The sequence below is a fragment of the Coenobita brevimanus genome, chromosome 101, assembly GCF_032717465.1.
Source record: "Coenobita brevimanus isolate Jiangsu-jjx chromosome 101, ASM3271746v2, whole genome shotgun sequence".
NCBI classification, from domain to species: Eukaryota; Metazoa; Arthropoda; class Malacostraca; order Decapoda; family Coenobitidae; genus Coenobita; species Coenobita brevimanus.
Window position 1 is genome coordinate 5,925,283 of NC_137054.1, and position 20,784 is coordinate 5,946,066.

The 20,784-nt window shown below is 41.1% G+C and overlaps 1 protein-coding gene across 1 annotated transcript; it reads left to right on the forward strand.

Moving 5' to 3' along the window:
• Positions 1-458: 458 nt before the first annotated feature.
• Positions 459-19,414, forward strand: Deaf1 (deformed epidermal autoregulatory factor 1). Its single transcript, XM_080284318.1, is given in 10 exon segments — positions 459-722; positions 2,300-2,473; positions 5,906-6,051; positions 6,309-6,408; positions 9,640-9,739; positions 10,286-10,518; positions 12,815-12,981; positions 13,352-13,487; positions 17,065-17,307; positions 19,298-19,414. Coding segments are annotated over 9 exon segments (1,509 nt in total). The 3' UTR covers positions 17,254-17,307; positions 19,298-19,414.
• Positions 19,415-20,784: the final 1,370 nt, after the last annotated feature.

Here is a 20,784-nt window from a genome sequence, read left to right on the forward strand (position 1 = left end):
ACTATCAGGCTACTGAGGTCCTTTTGTCAATACCACATTTATAGCACAACGCTACTTAAATAATATGCATAGCAACAAATTCGGAGAGCACGTTGGCCAGAGTATGTGTATAGTTTCCCCTTCGACATTCTCCCTATCATAGAAAATGGTGAAAGTATAAACACTAAATATTGTTTTGAAAATAAAAGAATCGCCAATATACTAAAAAACCTATGACGGAACTATGTTTTAAAAATACTAACTCATAACAAATTCTAAAATTTATGTCAGTGTTTATATAAATATGACCACTGAGAGAATTTTTTTGACGAAATACATATTGGAACTGAATTTAGGTGGCAGTCTGCTATGGCCATGTTTTTGTCCGCTTCCAACCGTCTGCTGGAACTTCTTCCCGCGGTATAGCCTGCGGATGGCCTTATTAGTGAGGCGTGGCAAGTGCAACGGGTCGGCAGGCTATGGAAGGCAGTGTAGGCGATGGTGGCGAGGCGGCGTGTGAGGAGGTGGTGGGTGTGGCGGGGCTGGCAGGAGTCGGGCTGACTCGGCATCACTCGGTACCTCTCGTCAAGCTGGTCGCCACCTCCTCCACCCCGCTGCCTGACGTCATCATTCCGGACGTCATCACTGACCCGCTCGCTGACGTCATCGCTGCGCCCGATGGGGTCACCATTCACTCCTCCGACGATCTCACCCTTGGTCACAAGGCATCCATCATCGTCAAGGTAAAATCACTCCACTAGCCTGCGAAATCGTTGTCGCCACCCTGTCGTTAGGATGTCAGAATGAGACCTTCCCATTGTACTGTATTAGCACTCTGTACCTGTTACAACGATAAATATTTCAGTTCAATTCCCTTTTAATTAATGTAAAAATGACAAAGGAAAAAGTATATAGAAGTATCAGAAAAAATAAATTTCAGTATTGTCAGTGGAATGGGAACCCAAACCAGTGGAATTTCCCTTTGTATTTTTCAGTATTTGGCTAATTAATGTAGCCAGTGTAAATATGTACCGTAACTTAGAGTAATTTGGGCCTTGTTCATCAAGCACGCACTTAGAAGTTACAGTATTCAGTTACAATCCCTGAGTCCCGTCTTATCATCCCTCGTTACCATCGCACGTTATCGTTTGCCCCTTCTCCTCACAGTCCGCCCCCTTGCCTCCCCCTTCCCCCCCATACTTTGAGTCTTTCCAGACCATTGCAAGCATTATTACCCCTGTCAAACTTCTGCCAGATCCCTCTCCCTCTCCTCCCTGTTTCATCCCCACCCCATCACCCTCTCTCTCTGTCGCTCTCGTTTTAATGTTTGGTATATAAAATCATCTATTCTACTAGTAATCAGAGGGTTCAAGTCAGGCAATAACTGTTTATTTCCAAATGTTGATATAAATCTTCAATATGAAGAGTTCATGGCATTGTGAACATAATAAAATGAAAAGGTTTGATCCTCCAGAGGTGACAAGCATGGCCTTAGTAAATATACTGGGTGGGCCAAAAGTTACTTTACCATAATATTTCTTGATTAACCAGTTATATTACAACTAAAACACAGTTTTATTTCAGCTGCCACATTAATTTAGATGCAAGATGGTGCGCCACCTCACTGTGCCCTCCTCACTGTGGTACGATGTGCGAGAATTTCTCGGTAACACTTTCGACACATGGGTTGGTAGAAGGGGTACTGTTGAGTGGCCTCCAAGGTCACCTGACCTAACGCCATGTGACTTCACAGTTTGGGGGATGATCAGAGAGAAAGATTACAAGACAAAGCCTAGAAGTCTTCAAGAATTGAAAGAATACCAGCAAAATTTGACAACTTGGAAAATGATCATGAGTTGAGAAGAAGAATTTGCCTCTGTGTCTAGGAGGTGCTAATTTTGTTTAGGGAAGATCATCTTGAACATTTAACTTGATTTTTAATTTCCTTGCTGTGCACTTCATTTTGTTGAAATATAATTGGTGTACACTTTATTTTGTTGAAATATAACTGTGTTAATAAAATAATCAGATAGGTATATATGAAGCTACAGAACTTGGTGATTTTATTTTTATTTTTATTTATTTTTGCCTGTGTGATGGAGCCAGGATTCCATGGACTTGAATAATGAGTGAACGGAAGGGTGGCCCAATGAACTGGGCAAACTTTGGATGTTTGGACATTGTTACTCCTCACCCTGCCCTAGGGGTAGGAGAGGAGGTCTGGATGATGATGATGATAAAGTAATATTTTGGTAAAGTAACTTTTGGCCCACACCGTATAGGCTAATCTTTATCAGTTTTTAATTCTCACTCTTTACAGCAAGAGGATGGACCTTCTCTTCCTCCTACCACCACCAAGATCATCACTGTCTCTACCACCACCTGTACATCTACCACCACTACCTCCACTGCCACCACCACCACTTCCACTTACCGTCTGGAACCTGACTGGAGAGAAGCAGCCTGTGACCCTGTACTCACTGTAAGATGCAAGGTCAGGCAAAACAAGGATGATCATAAATCAGTCCAGTATGATTGTATAATCCTTTATGTAAAGGACCTGTGAGGTTATGAAGAGCGAAATTAACTGTAAAATGTTTGATAGCTACTGTAGGTGTATGTGTACTTAGTACAGTAGTTGTTTTATTTTCTGAATGGACTACACAATCTCTCCTCCTACAGCTTCGGCCTACCAGGTTTCCTTACACTGTCTACCTCATCTCTCTTGCTTGTTAAGCTAAAGGGCTGTTCAAAAATGAAAATCTTGTAAATGTTGGTCAGTGCAGTAAACTCATCAAGCACATCTCCCATAACTCCCCATAGCAGTTCAGAATAAGGCATTCAGTATGATTTTTAGATACAAGCAGTACAACACTCAGACAAATAAAAACTACCCCAGCAAAATTTCTAAAGCAACTTCTGCAATGTTCTAACATCAGCTTACAAACTTACACAGTATAAGAGATCCATACCATGATTCACCATCTGTGCAGTTATCAGTCTAAGCTTCAACTTCATAATCAGAGCAAACTCCTCCACCTCCTCTCCATCAACAGTGCAGACTTAGAAATGGAAAGATCAGACGTGATGAATCTAGCTTGGCTGATCCTTGCTCTTACATACAAATCCTCCAGGAGACAGATATGATAAGTAAAAGTGCACCAACACCATACAGCATGTGACATCACACTGTCATAAAGCAACACCACATGGTCTCAAGTGTCGTTGGACTTGGTGTGCCTTATTGGTTGAAGAGACGGCTTTATTCCCTGTCCTATCCAAGTGTAGGGTGGCAGTTAGGTCAGGAAACAGATGTCTCCTAGAATGACCAATTGGTATGACAAGAGGGATAAAAAATTTAGGTTGACAAAACTTCAAAGAGGGCCATTTTTGCTGCCAGGTTAGCAGTTTCATTCCCATGGATGCCTACATGGGAGGGACACATTATAGGCATTTGGTTCAGTTTGTGGAGTCTGCGTAAAGGAGATGAGAATGGAATACACAAACCAGCTCTAAGAGAACAGTTGATTAGAGAGAAGGCATAAAGAGGACCAGTAAAGAGATTATATTCGTAGGCTCAAATATACAGAAATGACAGTGATTAGAGGGATGTGTACTGTGTCCTTGAATGCGAGGCCTGGGGGGGCTAGGTTTACAGTTGAAGAATTGAGAGGAAGGATGGGACTGGAATGTATTGGTGCTGTGATGAGGAGGGGCAGATTGAGATTATTTGGGCACGTGAAGAGGATGGAAGATGCCAATTGGGTGTGGAAAGTGAGAAGTGTGAATGTTGGGGGTAGGGTTGCAAGAGACAGTCCAAAAAAGATTTGGAATGAGGTCATAGAGTGTGATGTCAAGGATAAGGGACTGAATAGGGAAGCTGCCAGAGTTGAGCAACGTGGAAAGCTGTCATTAGGTGACCAAGGCCGATGCGTGCAAGAATGCTGGAACCTTTATAAACAATATGATATGATACAAATCAGAGTGGTGACCAAGACCGACACGTGCAAGAATGCTGGAGCCTTTATAATGAGTATGATACAATACAAATCAGAGTACTGGACCACCACCTGGAAGATGATAAAGAGCTCTGAAATGAGGACTGAATGAGGCCCAGATTAACAGGATAAATCCTCAAAATAAACCACCAGTGCAAGTGTTTGGCAGGGAGTGGGATCCATCAGTGTAAATTTGAAGAAACCTGTTGAAGAAGGAGACATTCATGTCATGGATGAGCTGGCAAGCCAGTGCCACATCAGATGCCTTCTTAAGTGTGGTAGGGAGATCAGAGGAAACCATGGGGGACAGGTCAGACTGCAGGGGGACAGAGGAAACAGATTATTGGGAAGGGATAGGAAGGCAGGACTGGGAGTATGTCATAAGTATGCAGGCTGGAGAAGAGAAGGGGTTTTCTAGCCTGAGGCCAGCTTGAGGAGATGCAGTCAAGCAGAGTGCAGGATAAAGGACAGAAATTAGGTGACAGGGAGGGTAATGGAAAAGGTAGTGCAATAACTCACAGACTATTTCAACACAATGCATGGAAACGGGTTATTCCTAAGACTCAGCATGGAAGGATGGAACCATGGAGAACCTAAAGGTGCCAAGGGTAATGCAAAAATCCGTAGCATGGTTAACAATTTCTCCTGGTGAAAGGAAGTGAAGTTATACACAGAGGACATGTAAAAGAGCCTATTGAGAATGAAATCCATGAAGAGGCAGAGAAATGCTGTTGATTTCTAGCATATGTTGCTTGTACAGTACATTGCATACAACATGCCATCAGAAACAAGAAAAACAGAGGTACAGGCATTCCATATGATAGTGCAAGGTCAGCAAAGAACCATCCAAGTGCACACCAGAAAGGTGTATCTAGTCTGTGAAGGAAGAGGGGTGCTAGCAAGCCTGACTGTGGGAGCTCTGAGAGTGTAGGAAGTTTCCTCAGCATAAAGCACACCAGGGCGCTTGTATGGACACCAGCCACGAGTTGAGGTGCAGCGGCCTAGGTGGCAAAGGTATCCAGTGGGACTGAACAGCAGTCTCCATGCTACAGTGAAAATTGCACATATCAGTACTGTAGTTATAGTTTCCCTCCCTCTCCTCAGAATGGAGGATAGTGGACTGCTGGAGGAGTGCAACTACAGCCTGGGGTTCACGTTTCAGATGAACCTGAGGATACAACGACTACTTATAACATGGGGCCTGAGGCTCTTGGGCTGTGTTAGTTATGTTACATTTTACCTAACATATAAATAATGTTGGGCAGTATTATTTTAGATTTGTGGGACACTCAAGATTGGAAAAGCAGTCCAGCTTAGAGTGAGTTTGAGAATATTGAAGTTAAAGTTTTTGTTGTTTGTGTTTTACCATATATATATTGCAGTAATTAGCCATATAATTTTCTGACTTTCTTGGTCCAGTCTCAGAAGATAGGAATATTAATCCACAAATGAATACTGGTAATACAGTTATAATTTGGCCAACATGTAACATGAATACCAGTAACCATTAAAGTGTCATAGTTGGTTGATTTGCCCCTCAAACTTTTCAGGTCTCATAACAAGAAGGTTGCATTAGGTCTTTAATTTGTTGATGTTGTTACTATTATATTTATTATTATTATTATTATTATTATTATTATTAGGAGTAGTAGTAGTAGTTGTTGTTGTTATTATTGTTGTTGTTGCTGCTGCTGCTGTTGTTGTCAGACTGTTTATAAAATATGTGATAATTCTCATGAAAAAAAGTTTGCTATGCTATGGCCATGTTATATTATTTGAGATTTAGAAACATTTGTCATCATCTTGACCTCTTTTTCCCACTCAGAAATAGGGTGAGGTCAGTCCAGAAAACAAGTAAAGATAAAGCAAAAAAAAAAAGGGATACCTACTAAAAGCAACTGATGGACCTAGTATTATTTCTCTCACAGAAAATCACAGCAGAGTTAGTGAAGGCGAAATTTGGTTCTGGGTCACGTGGCAAGTGTATCCAAGTGGGAAAGCAGTGGTTCACACCCACGGAGTTTGAGGCTCACTGTGGACGCTCTGCCAGCAAGGACTGGAAGAGGAGCATTAGGTGAGGAACATGAAGAGAAGTGTGGCTTTTTCAGATGTCTAAAAATGAATTGGGATGACATATGCAGTTTGATACTTAGACCATTACATTAAGCTGAGACTGAAATTGTCTTTGGTTCGTTATAGTTACTGAGGTTTTTTACTTGTACTCTACGTATTACAGTACCTTAGTATTGTAAAGCAGTACTTTCTGTTTTAAATATATTTGATTGTAACTGCCTCTCCCATCCTTCTCATGTATAACCTCCTTATCATCAGGTTCCAGGAGCAGAGCTTATTAACATTGATAGAGGAGGGATATCTTCAGGTCCATGCCATGTCATGTTCCTGTGGTGCCTGTCTTGATGATGATGCTGCGGTAAGAAGAGCATTACAGTCAGCCTTCACTGAAAGTCTAGGATGTGTGCAGGCCTAATGCCAGTGGTGCATTAACTGAAAGACTTTTAAGTGAGATGTTCATTTTCATGACTGAGGAGTTATTTTTTTTTTTTTTTTTTTTAATTCTGATTTCAACACAACTTTATAAAGTAACTCGTTCTTTCATCACTCATCATCCAATCCCAATTTTCCTCATATTGCCAGGAGTGTAGGAGCCTGGAAGTAGGCTACACAGTTCCAATATTCAAGACAAGGTTGATCAACCCCACTGGCCACTGAGTGGCATTATGTGAGCAAGAAACCCCAACGATCTCTCAGATGGAAACCCTTACAGGTTCCATCCAATTGGAGTACCTTAACTCACTGGATCATCGGGCATCATTTGTTATATGGTTACCACCCAGCTTGGTAAATGTGCTTATGGGTTACAGGAAACCATGTGGCTTGTCACTCAGTGTAGTGTCACTCAGAGAGAGAGAGAGAAAGAGAGGTGGGACTATATCACAGAGGTGGAAGATGGGCACCCCCTGCCTACCACTAATCATAAGTAACTAAATCAAGAAATGTGTTATAGTAATTCATGAGCAGCTTAGTGATGAAAGAACTGTGACACAAAATGAAACGAAGATTTTACCTTGCCTGTTACATTTATCATGCTGATTGTGGTACTGCTGCTTCACTGTTGCGTACATATACCTTTGAAACACAATATTCCATGTTTGCATAGCTCAGCCTTGTTCACTTGATGGCCACTCTCCATGTTACACAAACTCTTACAGTATCCCAGTCTAACTACTGTACTTCATTCTCCATATTTCTAAGTCTGCCCACAGGAACTCTCTTTTCCATACCCAGATTTAAGGACACCTGAGAGCAGCACTACATCAAGTGCTGCTCTCAGGTGTCTGCCCTTTCCTCTCCTCCCTCCTTCTTTCCTTCCTTCCTCTTCTGTCTTTCTTTACTTCATTCTTTCCTCGTGCTTCTGCCTATGGGTGACTTTACACTTCCTCTTCTGTCTTTCTTTCCTTCTTTCTTTCGTGTTCCTTCTGCTTATGGGTGACTTTACACTGAGTAACAAGCCAGATGGTTTCCTGTACACCAGGAAACCATTTACTACACTGGGTGGTAACCATATAACCATATTATGGTGCCTGGTGGTTTAGTGGGTAATTGTGGTGCTCCAATCGGATTGAGCCAGAGAAGGTTTATATCCAGGGGGGTTTGTTTATTGCTCATGTAATGCCACTCAGGAATGAGTGAGGCTGGTTACTCTATCTTAAATGCCAGGACCAACCTGCCTAGTCCCGGGCTCCTATGCTTCTCAAGGGACAACATAGGATTGGATGATGGATGGATGGTTGGATTTAAGGAACTCTTCACCAAGATACTAACTCTCTCCACATGTTCAGCCTCTCTTAGTCTGTTTGAACAAATAATTTTTTCTAATACACTAAGTACCTAAACATCTTTATTCTGCACATGATCTGTATCTTGATGTATCATTTGGCATCCCTAATCACTAATATTTAAATACAGTGTCACTTTAACTTTCCATGCCTCATACCATAGAGTATTGCACTTCTCACAGAAAGTGTAGCTACAACTTCTCTGTCATACTGAGAGGTGAGTCCCTTCATTGTCAATAAAAGTAGCAGTTCCTTAAGATCTTTCCAGCCAGTTCTGTTTGGAAACCATGCTGCATCCCAGCCAACATTTAGATGTCAGAAAGTAAAATCTTCAGCCAGCTCTTGGATTCATATTGTAGCAGGTTGGCATATAGGCTAGTCTCCTCCATCCCAAGACCTCAATAAACCATGCCACCAAGTAGCACAATTCATTTGCACATTCCAAAGCCACATCCTTTATGGTAGTCTTCCTCAGTACATGTATAGACTGTACTATATGATCTTCTTTGCATGTAGCACACTTGTAATTGGTTACACCTTTGGAATCTACCTCTTCTTCCACCTCCTCTTCCTCCTTTTCCTCCTCCTCCTCCTCAGGAGAGTATAAGCCCAGGACTAGGCTACTCATTCTGAACATTTAAGGCAAAGGTGATTAGTTGCTTGCCCTTGCTTGCCATTTTGTGAGGAAGAAACTCCAACCACTTTTCAGACATAAACCATTATGGGCCTTCTGAACCCACCATACTACCTGTCACATGCATATCAAAATATTCACTAACATGATTATAAGTTCTGATACAGTTCTATTTTTTACCAAGCTGGGTTTGCAATGCTGTTCATTCTTCTAATGATGATTTTGCCTGCTTCTTGCATTATTCATCACAACATTCTCCATAGTTCTGTCACAGTGGGAGTAAAGTGTGCCAAGCTTTTGTTTTGCCTGGTATATCTGACAAAGGCAAGAGAAACATTGCTGCTGATAATGCCTCAGTCTTCCACACTACTCTCTTGCCTGTACGGCATGCATTTCAGTTCTTCGTCTCACACCATCGTTTAATCCTTTTTCTCCTGTGATCAGTCTTATAAAGATCACATTGCAGGTACATGTACTTCTTTTGTTAAATTATACTCTTAAAAGTCAGGTATACTGAATGACTTATTGCTTCCTCAAACCTTATTCAGTGGCCGACCCTGTATAGGAGCCTTGTATGCCCTTGTGTCAAGCACAACTCTTATGTCATTGGAGAGTTACAACATACCGCTTTCATGTTTTGTGACTTTAATACAGCTTTCATCTTCACTGACTTTCATCAGTCACTCTCCTTGTGGCAAGCTTGCATCATTGCTTACTGTTGCTTGTACACAGGTACTAGGGACACTATTCTCTTGAACTTTGCCTGCATACTGTTCCCATTCCTGTAGGTATACTGTACTGTGCCCATCCATTCACTTGCTTTCATTGCTCCTCTCTCCAGGTGTCTAATGCAAAAGTTAGCCATATCTGTCATTTTCATATGTCCACAAGTGGTTAAATATGGATGTCTTTTTCTCTCTTTGTTTCTGTCTTTCAGTCTGCTTATCATATCCAACTTTTAGATGTACTGTGCTGTGTCTAGGTGTCTCATATTGAACTTGTCACTATTTGGCCCTTTTGTTTGACTTTCTGTGGAACAGGTTTTCAGCCTTTGGATTTTTGTTAGGCATAACAGAGTTTATGAAATAGGAAGTACCATTTACCGAGAGTGCCATTAACATTGCAAATAAGGTGGATAAACTATATCCCACTTCACTCTCACCCATTTCAGGCTGGTTCAGTTCGTTTGCATCGGCCATACAAGCGCAAGAAGAAGGACCATTTCTTCCTTGACACAGACAAAGCCCTAAAGCGTGATGTTACACATAACCGTACTGCTCCAGCATCAGCCACCCCAACCACTACAGGTAAGCTCATACTGGTAAGTCTTATTTATTATATGTCATATGCAGTAGTAAATCCCTAGGGGTTTGGCTCAAATAGGATAAGAACTTAAGTGGAATAGTGAATTGTATAGGAACATTCTAGTTCATGGAGTAGTAAATATGCATTAACTCTTAAGGACACTGTTCTTTTGACCTATCTGTGTATTGGACTAATTTCAGGTATTTTACTGTAGTTTTGTGTAGCTTAGGAGAGAGATCCTTGAAATCAAGTGGTTAAAGATAGGTGGCCACCAGTATTGAACTGAAAACCCAAACATGAGAGAGAAATTACAGTACAGAAAGTCCTTGTTTTAAGTCATCTTTTTGATGTTCTTGTTATGCCATTAAGTCCACAGCAAATTCTTAAAAACTTGCCTGTAAATTTGCATTGCCATCTATAAAGCTGATTTTCTAGTTCCTTCAATTTCCAGTACCAGTTATGGAAAAAGTTGTGGTATTCTGAACATATTATTGACCTATAGCGTGATGAAGATTTTATATGAAATAGACCTTAACTGATGACAGCACTTCCCACAGTAACACTGCCTGTGTCGGGCCTGGGTGAGCTGACAGTGGTTCCTCAAATTGTGCTGGGAGAGCAGCGGCCACCTGCCCCAACCTCCCCACAGCCACCCCCAACTGTTGCAACACCAGTCACTGCATCACCCACTATTGTTGACCCAGCGACTCTGCCGCTAGATAAAGCCTGGGAGCACATGAATGAGGTACAATATTTATCTATCCCAGTTTATGGTTAGGTACCTTGATTCTGTAGGGGTGGTCAGAATCATAGCTATTGCCTCCCTTTCACCCTGTCCTCTGCCATTATGATGCCCTACTCTAGCTTACACACTTCTCTCTCGTATATCTCACCACCCCATCCCTCCATTTTATCTGCAGTCTCCCCCTCCAAGGCACTCACATCTGCTCTTCTAGTCAACCTCTCATACTTTTTCCTCTCCATATGACCAAACCATCTTAGAGCATTTCTCCTAATGCTTTCAGTCATGTCCACATCAAGATCACACTGCTCTTCTACTTCCTCATTTGTCTGGCTGTCTTTCCTTGTAACTCCATATGTTCCTCTCACTCATCTCATTTCTGTTGCTCTCAACTCTTGACATGTTTGCTTGCAGTAGGGTCCAAACTTCACATCCATATGTTAGAGATGGGATCTTAGTACTGTACTGTCATGCAGCAACTTTTTTACTTCCATACTCACTCCCCTCTTCTAGATCACAGTTATCAGTGAACTAATAACCTTTCTTTCCAGCAGTACAAAATGCTACATGTAAAATGGCAGAAGTTATGGTTGTACTGCATACCCTCAGAATTTGTGAGGATCAGGTTCCCTGAGCCCAACAAATACTGAAAAGTGTAATACAGTACTTACAAGTGTAAGTATACTTGTAAGAAATCTGAATTTACTCTGTAATTTACCAGTGCTGATAATCTGATAGAAGCCCTCTGCAACCCTCATATTGTTGTTGTTATTGTGACTCCAGGTTCATCTAAATGTGAACCCACTGAACTGCAGGCTTTTAGTTGTCCTTCTTCTGCAATCCACCATCCTAAAATAGCAAGGGAGGTGGAAATTAGTGTTGGGATGATGATGATGATGATGATAAACAGCAAAACTCAAGCTGCTGTACCATTAACAAGTTATTACAAGAACAGTTACATTTGACAAGTAGCTAATACTGTACAGTGTAGCATCATGTGATAGTTTCATTTTTAAAAATGTAGTGTATTGTATTTTTATAGATTTACTTTATCTACTGTGAGTCCTTATTATATAGCAGAGATGCATTCCAAAATATCAGAAGATTTTAGAAACAGTTGTTGTTTGAGTAACCCTGGTCTGTTTGAGTGAGCAGACCCATCAACTGTAGGCAAGCAACTGCCCCTGCAGGGCCATTCCATATGTTGAACCGATGTTCCCTTGTGGTAGACAGCATCTCACCACTGCGAGGCTCAGGGAAGAGTGTGGAAGTTTGCTTCCTGAATGGACGTTAAATTTGCATTTCTCCACCCAGATAACAGAGGCACCATAACTCCACATCCAGATAACAGGGACACCATAACTCCACATCATCCCCTTATGTGGTTATTAGGTTACCACCCTGCATTGTAATGGTTTTTGGGTTATGGGAAACCATAAGGCTTGTTACTCAGTGTAGATCCACCTGAAGTGGAAAGAAGAGTATGAAGCGACGGGAAGGGTAGGAGAAATAAGAAGAGAGAAGGGCAGAAACAGCAAAAGAATGCCAAAGATGAAGGAAGAAGTAGGAAGCACTACATCAAGTGAATGGATGATGGTCAAAACCACCTACCATGAGACACAGTTGGTAAAGTAAGTTTGAAGAAATTAGCAAATCAGCTTAATATGTAACACTGGAACGAATCACGGATTTTCTTTTATACACCATGGACTTAATAGCAAAGATGGACATCAGAAAGGGGGACCTGTAATGAGGAGTAACTGTTTGTAGATACTTGTCATGAAGTCACCATCCCATTACAGCACTGTCCATCCTCTTGCCTCCTGAATGTTGGTTATGCCTTTGTCTACTGACCATCCCACTGTTCATTGCCCACCCTCACTTCTACCAGCCATCCCACTTTTCACCATCCACCCTCACTTCTACTGACCATCCCACTCCTCATTGTCTGCCCTCACTTCTGCCGCCCATCCAACTCCTCACTGTCCACCCTCACTTCTGCTGACCATCCCACTTTTCACTTTCTGTCCATACTTTTATTGACCATCTCACATTTCACTGTCCATCCTCACTTCTGCCAAGCATCCCACCTTTCTCTGTCCATCCTCACATCTACAGACCATCCCACTTTTCACTAGCCACCCTCAGTGCAACTGACCATCCCACTTCTCACTGTCTGCCCTCATTTCTGCTGACCATCCCACTCCTCACTGTATGCCCTCACTTCTGTTGACCATCCCACTCCTCACTGTCCACCCTTATTTCTGTTGACCATCCCACTTCTCATTGCCAACTCCAGGTCCTACTGGGTTTGGAGCGCAGTGTGAGTGAGGCACGTGTTCTGCTGGGGGCCTTGAGAGAGCGCACACAGCAGGAGGGACTCTCAGCTCAACAGAAGCTGCTGCGGGAAAAAGAAGAAGCTGTAAATCAGGCTAAACTTGAAGCTCATCTTTCCTCCATGGCCAAGTGGGTTTTGATTGTAGGCTATATACATGAGTTGTGTTTAGCATAGCACTTATATCTCCCTTGCCTCATAAAACTTTTCTTGAAAACAGTTCTATGTGAACAGGTTTTGTTGTGTGACTAAATATTGTTAACAATGTAAATTGTTTATGTAGAAAGATGCATATATATATATTAGTTTCTCAAGTTGAGGATGCCAAAATTATTAACTATATACTGCCTGTGTAATTGACATTAAGCATTGATTTTATGGTGGCCTTGCCTTGAGATCTGTTTTGAAAGAGACTTCCTTTTTTTAACAATATTTGAAGGATTTACAGTAGTTTAAGAACTTACATGAATTTAGAGCTCAACCAGGGTGGTCCCTTATTAGGTCGTCAGAAGAATTCCTGGTGCAGGTGCATGATGACGAAGGCAGTCCCACCCTCCAGCCGATCATGCTGGACTCCCTAATCTCCAACGTACCCTCCCTGAGCTCCATGCCAGCCATCAATGGTGTCCGCAAGAAGGTGGGAGTTGGTTTGTTTTTACCTGATGTAACTACAGTAGGTCAGTCCATATTATAAGCCAGAAATGTTTTCGATATGGATACAACATCCCATATAGTTGATACTGCAAACTCAGAGAAATTAGCAAATCAACTTTATAAGCAGCAATGCAACTTTGATAGGCAGTTTGTTTGTGATTTATTGAGGACATAGCAAAAAAAGAATAAAAAAAAAAATAAAGAGGTAGCACACAGGATAATGAGGACATATTTTGCTGGGTTGTAATTGCATGAAATTCTTCGAGTCTTGGTTATGAGATAGAAATTAGTCTCCTTGAGTATTAGTCAAATTAATTCTCCAGTTTGACCAAATTTGGCCATAAAAGGAGTTAGGGACCTTCGTTGGATAGGAAAAAACTCACAGTGCCTCTCTCTCTCTCTCTCTCTCTCTCTCTCTCTCTCTCCATTTTAGTTAATGTTAAATCCTTGCATGTTGTTTTATAAGTGAAAGGACTTAATAGAATGTCTCTCATACTTCTTTTAGAACACAATCTTGTTTCATGATCATGATCATCAATCTGTTTATCTATCTGTCTGTTGACAGACACCTTAATCCCGTAAGGGATTAACAATCACCTTGCCTCCATGTGCCCTATCCTCTTCCATTTCACTGTCTTCTCTCCAACTCACACTCCCCCCCTCATATACAGGCTGTCCTAGTGATAACGATGGGATGCATTTGGGACAACCCTTCGTTGAGATGGGGTATTGTTAATCAGGGACGTTATGACATAGAAAGTATAGGGATGTGTTGGAGAGCCTTGGGATCCCCCCTAACCAAGTCCAAAACTCATCCAAATGAGTCCAGAAACAAGTTCCTAGTTCACCTAAACTCCAAAATATCTTTAAAACAAGCAAAACTAAGCCTAAAGCAGTTTTTAACTCACCCAAACTCAAAAATAATACCGTATCTGAAAATCATCAAAAATAATTCAGGAAAAATCAAACTTAGTAAACTGCACCCAAAAAGGACAGTGTTCATCCCACCTATGACTAAAACACATTAATCTAAGTTTAAATGCAGTTTATAAATCAACCTAAACTCAAAATTTAAGTATAAAATATCATCAAAAGTGGTTAAATATGAAACCATTGGATAAAAACCCATTGGATAACTGGGGACTCGCCATCGATAGGCTGGGAAGGGTGTTAATTGATTTACATCTCTATGGCAGGATATCGAAAGCGGTTGATCGTATAGCAGGGTATGCGGGTACTCTCCACTCCATCCTTCCATCTCATCATAGCACTAATCCTCACCTAAAAGATATGATGAGACAGGATCTGAAAACAGAAAGAGAAAGTATATGCAAAAGAGAACTGTCTATTAAACAACATCCCAAGTGAAATGGGCCTCTCGATCATTTAGGCTACACATTATTCAGGTCTTCTGTATCCTGGCTTCACCTAACAAGGAAACCCCCTCCCCTCACCCCCACACACACGAGAGTGAGCAGTCAGGCAGGACGGATGTGTCGAATGAATCTCCTGAGACAACAATTAGCTAAGCCAGTGGTGAAAAGGAGGCCTGCCTATTATGATGTGTGAGTGGTGGTCCCATCAGAATATAGTTAAAAAAAGCCAGAGGATTCAGTCAAATAAGAGTACAACACAGTGGCAGTTTAAATTTTTGTACAAACAGCATTCATCATGGTGGAAGGAAGTAGTTCATTGTTTACATCCAGTGAAAGTGAATTTGTGGATTCTCCAACGATGACCAAAACTGAACCAAACACGAGTAGCAGGTGTGGAGAAAATACCTGAGAGGAATGCCCAGGAATTACAACAGGTATGGGCAGTAATTAGAGAGTTACAGGAACAGACTCAGAACAGGAGAGGGAGATTGAGGTGTTGAAAACCAAGTTAGAGAGTGTTTGTTCATGCTGTACTGAACAAGAGAAAAAAGTAACAGAGTTAAAAGTGGCAATGAATCTGCCACAAATGAAATAAAACAGCTCAGGAGGGAATATAAGAGGCTGGAAAAGGAAAGGAACAGGATGAAAAGTAAACGATGAGCATGAATAAAATACAAAGAAGCAAGATGAACACTTCAGGGAAATTTAGGAAGAGCACAGGGGGTGAAAGAAGATTCAGGATGAAGGAAAAATAAATCTAAAGGAGATTTTAGAACAGCAGAGAAAGGAAAACCAGGAAAAGGTGGAGAAGGAAGTGGTTAAGGTATTAAAAAGCAGAGAATCTCTAGTCAGGGATGTAACAGATAAGAAAAAATGTGTAATAATTTCAGGATTGAAAGAAAAACCTATGGCAATAAGATCAGAAAGTGAAAGAGAAGAACAGAGAAAGGCTAAAGAGATAGTATCAGTAGTTATGGAGAGTGACATCAAAACTCAAGAAGAGATTGAAGTGGGGTTTAGGCTGGGAAGATATGAGGAGGGAGAGGCATGGCCACTAAAAGCTAAGTTTCAGTCACAGGTCACAGTAAAGAAGATCATTAACAGGACATGGAAACTAGCCAACAAATCACACATCAGCCATTTATCTGGGACAGCACACTCATATATAATCGTATTTATCAAATCAGTAATTAAATCCACTCCTATATCTTCTAAGGCCATCAGCATTTGAACAGTCAATCCAGAGACACATACTGCTTTCCCCAACTGCATCCTGCATTATTCCTTCTTCACAGTAGCAACACCAATCGAAGATCAAGGGCCAAAAAGTGAATCCACTGACTGCAAACCTTCCTAGTTCAAGTCAAACTCCTCATTCAACAGCTGGTTATAATGCCTTCTCCAGGTGTCTTTTACATCCTTTGCCCACCACTGTCATTCCTTCATCTTTCTTCACACACTGCTAATCTTTGATATTCCTGTTTTTTCTCTGAATCTGATTTGCCACCTTAAACACCACATTCTTCCTTTCAACCCTATTTAGATTATCCAGTAAAAGAGTCTGAGTCTTGGATTTTCCCCTGTATATTCCTTTCTAGCCCTACATTTGAGAGCCAAGTATTCCTCTCTGTTACCACTCCTTTTCCATTCCCAAAAAAGCCTTCTTTTGTCCATAACTTACTTCTTTACCCTCATCCCACTGCCATGTTGCCTTATATCTTGGAGGCCCCCTTGTCCGTCCACACCCTGAATCAGTAACTCTCAGGAGATTGTTTTTGAGAGTTCTCTACTGTTCATTACTACTTCTGTCAACAGTTCCTTCTTCAGCCACCACTCTACTCATTTTGCTGTAGACAGCATCCCATACTGCATGTTTTTTTTTAACTTCCATACCTGTATTTTCCTCCTAGGTACATAGGTCCGCTTCTTCACTACCATGCAATATATCGGTTATTTGTGTTGTCGCTTCCTATACCTTTAACACCTCCCACCAACATGTTTTGAATGTTTTCTACGTGACTTGTGGCACATTTTCATATTTCTCCTTCCATGGTTTATGGACCTTGCCTCAACCTTTCCCTAAGTTAGATAGAGATGTGAAGTTAAGGATTGTTTTGAGATGCCAGAATTATAATTTGGGTATAATATTTCTCTCTAATATTGCATTGTTTTTGTGTACTCTAGTGCGTCAACTGCAACCGTGAGAGTGATCTGGAGTGCTCGGGGTGCCAGAACAAAGCCTACTGTAGTGATTTCTGTCAGCGGCGTGATTGGGTTAACCACCAAGGGGAGTGTGGGAGGAACACACCAAGCACAGAAGATCCTTTGTCTGTCTCTCAACCCCACGGCTATATCTTCATGCTTTCTGACTGATCCAGGGTCTTCACTTCTCTCCGTCCTTCTGTCAGTCCTGCGTGACTCCACTGAGTGAGGGTGGTGTGTGTTTTTGGGTTAATTAATGGACTGGATTCAAGGTGGCATAGTAGGCTTTGTGGCATCCCTTCCTGAGCAGCTAATTTTCTCATTACACCATAGTATATAGCTTTAACATAAACATAATTTGCATCAATAATGTGCATGAGGATGTTGACATGTAATGTGCAAAATAAGTTGCAAAGGAAGAAGTGTTACAACATTTCCAAAGCTACTTAGAATGTGACCATACAAGCTGTCTGTGTTTGATGTGTACCATTAATGATCATTCTTGAGTATTGAAGTCTGGTTGTGTGATGTCCAACTGTGGGCTTCTGCTGTGTAAAAATTATTCAGTTTGGTCATAATACTGTGATGCAGATACTTCAGAACATTCGTATTGTAGTGAATTTAGCATATGGAATAAATGTGTGCAATCTGTGCAAGGTACTGTACAGGACAGTTGGGATGTATCATCCCCATAAATTATTTAATATTGTATTTATAATGGCCTTTACCTTTTCTACAGGGTGTAGCAAGAAAATAGATGTACCAATACTAACATCACACTACTTTTTGCAATATTCATCATAACGGGTTGCAACATCTATCTCAGTAGCCAGATGCCATAATCCCATAAGAGGTGGCCATTGTCTTTGAGTTAGTTATTTTACGGAGAGGGGCTCCAGCCAGTTACCGACCTACTTGTTGACACATAGTCAACTTAAATGGTCGCCTATATGGTTACCACCCAGATTATATATGGTTTCCTGGCTTGCAGGAAACCATTAGGCTTGTCACTCAGTGTAAGGCCACCTGAAGAGGAAAGAAGAGTAATAAAAAATGACAGGAAAGATGACAGAAATAGGAAGACAGGAGAGCAGACACAGAAAAAGAATAATAAAAGTGAAGGAAAAAGTAGGCAGCACTGTATCAAATGAGTGGATAATGGTCACCACCACGTACCACCATAGCTTCTTGTTATTTCTGATATACAGTACTGTACTTTGGTAAAGACAAACTGGGAAAAACTGCATAGCACCCAGGATACCTGTCTGTAGCAAATACCCCATATAAGAGCACTTTGACAGGAAAGTATGATATATCCATCCATCCATCATCCAATCCCACATTGCCTGATTAGTTGGATGTGCAGTGCATCCCTGAGTGCAAGGCCTAGGGGAGCTAGGTTTATGATGGAAGAGGTTAGAGGTAGGATGAGACTGAAATGTATTGGTGTTGTGATGAGGAGAGGTAGATTGAGATGGTCTGGGCATGTGGAGAGAATGGGGGATGATAATTATCTGCAGAAACTGAGAAGTGTTAATGTTATGGGTAGGGTTGTGAGAGATAGACCAAAAGAGGCCTGGAACAAGGTCATTGATTGTAACCTCAGGGATAGGGGACTGAATAGGGAAGCTGCCAGAGACTGAGCAGCATGGAAAGCTGCCATTAGGTGACCAAGGCCAATGCATGCAAGCATGTTGGAGCCTTTGCTGAACAAAAATGACAAAATGAAAGTGCATGGGTTGAAAAAAATATATATATATATATATATATATTGTTCCATCTTGCAGAGAGGCAGTGATTTTCTTAGTGTGCTGTGTTGACTCAAACAGGACATAAGTGCTAAGTTCAGAAAAATGTACAGTATTATTCAGTGTCTATAATAGTTTGTCTACAATAGGTGAAATAATGTAGTGAAGGTTAAACATTTAGATAAGGTTTGCCACAGTTATGAAGCATGTACTGTCTCAGGTCAGAGTGAAGTTCATTTAAGTGCTTGCAATAATCACAGGTATAGGTACAGTACTTCAGAACAGCTGATTGATACTGTACAACATCTTTTTTTCTGAATATGCTATAAGCAACATTTACGCAGTATAATCTGTACCCCTCATAGATCTTAACCCCTAAAGACCACAAATTTCTTAGCAACCTATCCCCAGAACTGCAGTTAGGGTCCAATTTTTTTACTTTCTCAGATTGTTATTTTATCTTACAGATTTCAAGAGCTTGAATTTACACACCTGAAGATGTCTATCTCACATTCATAATATGTCCAATGGTTACCGTACTAGCAACCGTCAGAAATAAAAAGTCTACCCTTGAATCTGCAGAGAATGGTTAATAACCATACAAACCTAACTGTAAACAATATATATTCCCAGGCATAAAACAAGGTGAAATAACAATATTGAAAGGAAAATAAAATTTATAGTGGTGCGTAGCAAGGGAAAGCCCTACGTGCCTGGAAACAAAGGGAGAGGATGAAGGTGGAGGGAGTATGGTGGTGGATACAGGGAGGAAGGGAGGTGTTGGGGGTGAGGAGTGGAGGAAGGAAGGAAGTGGGCTTGCTATGCACACTAGCTACTGTATCCAAGAGTTATATGAGGGTTTGGGTGGTTGGAAGGCCATAATGAGGAGAGGGCCCAGTGGGACTGAGGCAGGTGGAGAGACAGAGGGGGGGGGAGTCACTCCCCCTCTCTAGAGGTCCAGTTTGGCCATACCCCACTAGATACTGTAGTTCCCATTGGCTTGGTCCCATATATGTCATAAAAGAGCCAGTGCTGCCTACTGCCAGTTTTTGGTAAGCTCTGTACCATCAACAGACATAGGACTTCGTGCTACATTTTCCAAAACTGTTGTTCGGCAGACATAGGTCTTTAGAGGTTAACTTTCCTGTTATTTAATAGCGTTAACTGTATAGTGCTGGTGTATGAAATTTTAGACTGATTGATATACTTGTTGTGTGTTGTAGTGGAATGTTAATTTTGAAGTGAATGCTGTAATTGCTTAACTTTTTTGTTTTTGTTTTTTAAAGCACAACTGTAAATGTTGCTGCCACTGCTGTACAGCACCATGCATTGTGTGGCTCATCATCTAGGAGTCAGCTGACACATCAGGTTGTAATACATTTGACTATGGTAAAAGTACCTGCCATATCTTTACACAGTGCTTATTGTTACAGTGTGTCACTGAATTATTACTGTATCTGGCACCAAGAAGTCAGTTGACACATGAAGTTGTAATACATTTGACTATGGTAAAAGTACCTGCTATATCTTTATACAGTGCTTACTGGTATACTGTGGTACTAAATCATTATCTAGCACCTTTCTTAATACTGAAATATGATGAACACTTCAAGCTTTGGCCTCAGCAGTTAACACAGCATATTTTTTTTATTACAGACATCACATTTTTGTTCATTGAACATTGAATGGTTGTCATTGCAGAAGAGTGTAGTTAACTTGTCAGTGTGCATTTTACCACTTGCCTACTTGTAATAGTACAAACTAGTTTTAAATGTTCTGTACTGTGTCAGCCTAACACAGAGTATTGTATTTGTAGTTTACTGTACTTGGCATGGCCAAGGATATGCAGTACTGTAATGAGTTGGTTAATTTAAAATGATATTCACAGTGATATGAGCAAAGGATTGTGTTGGTGCATTACAAATTGTAAAATTTTACTAGCCTTAAACAGATT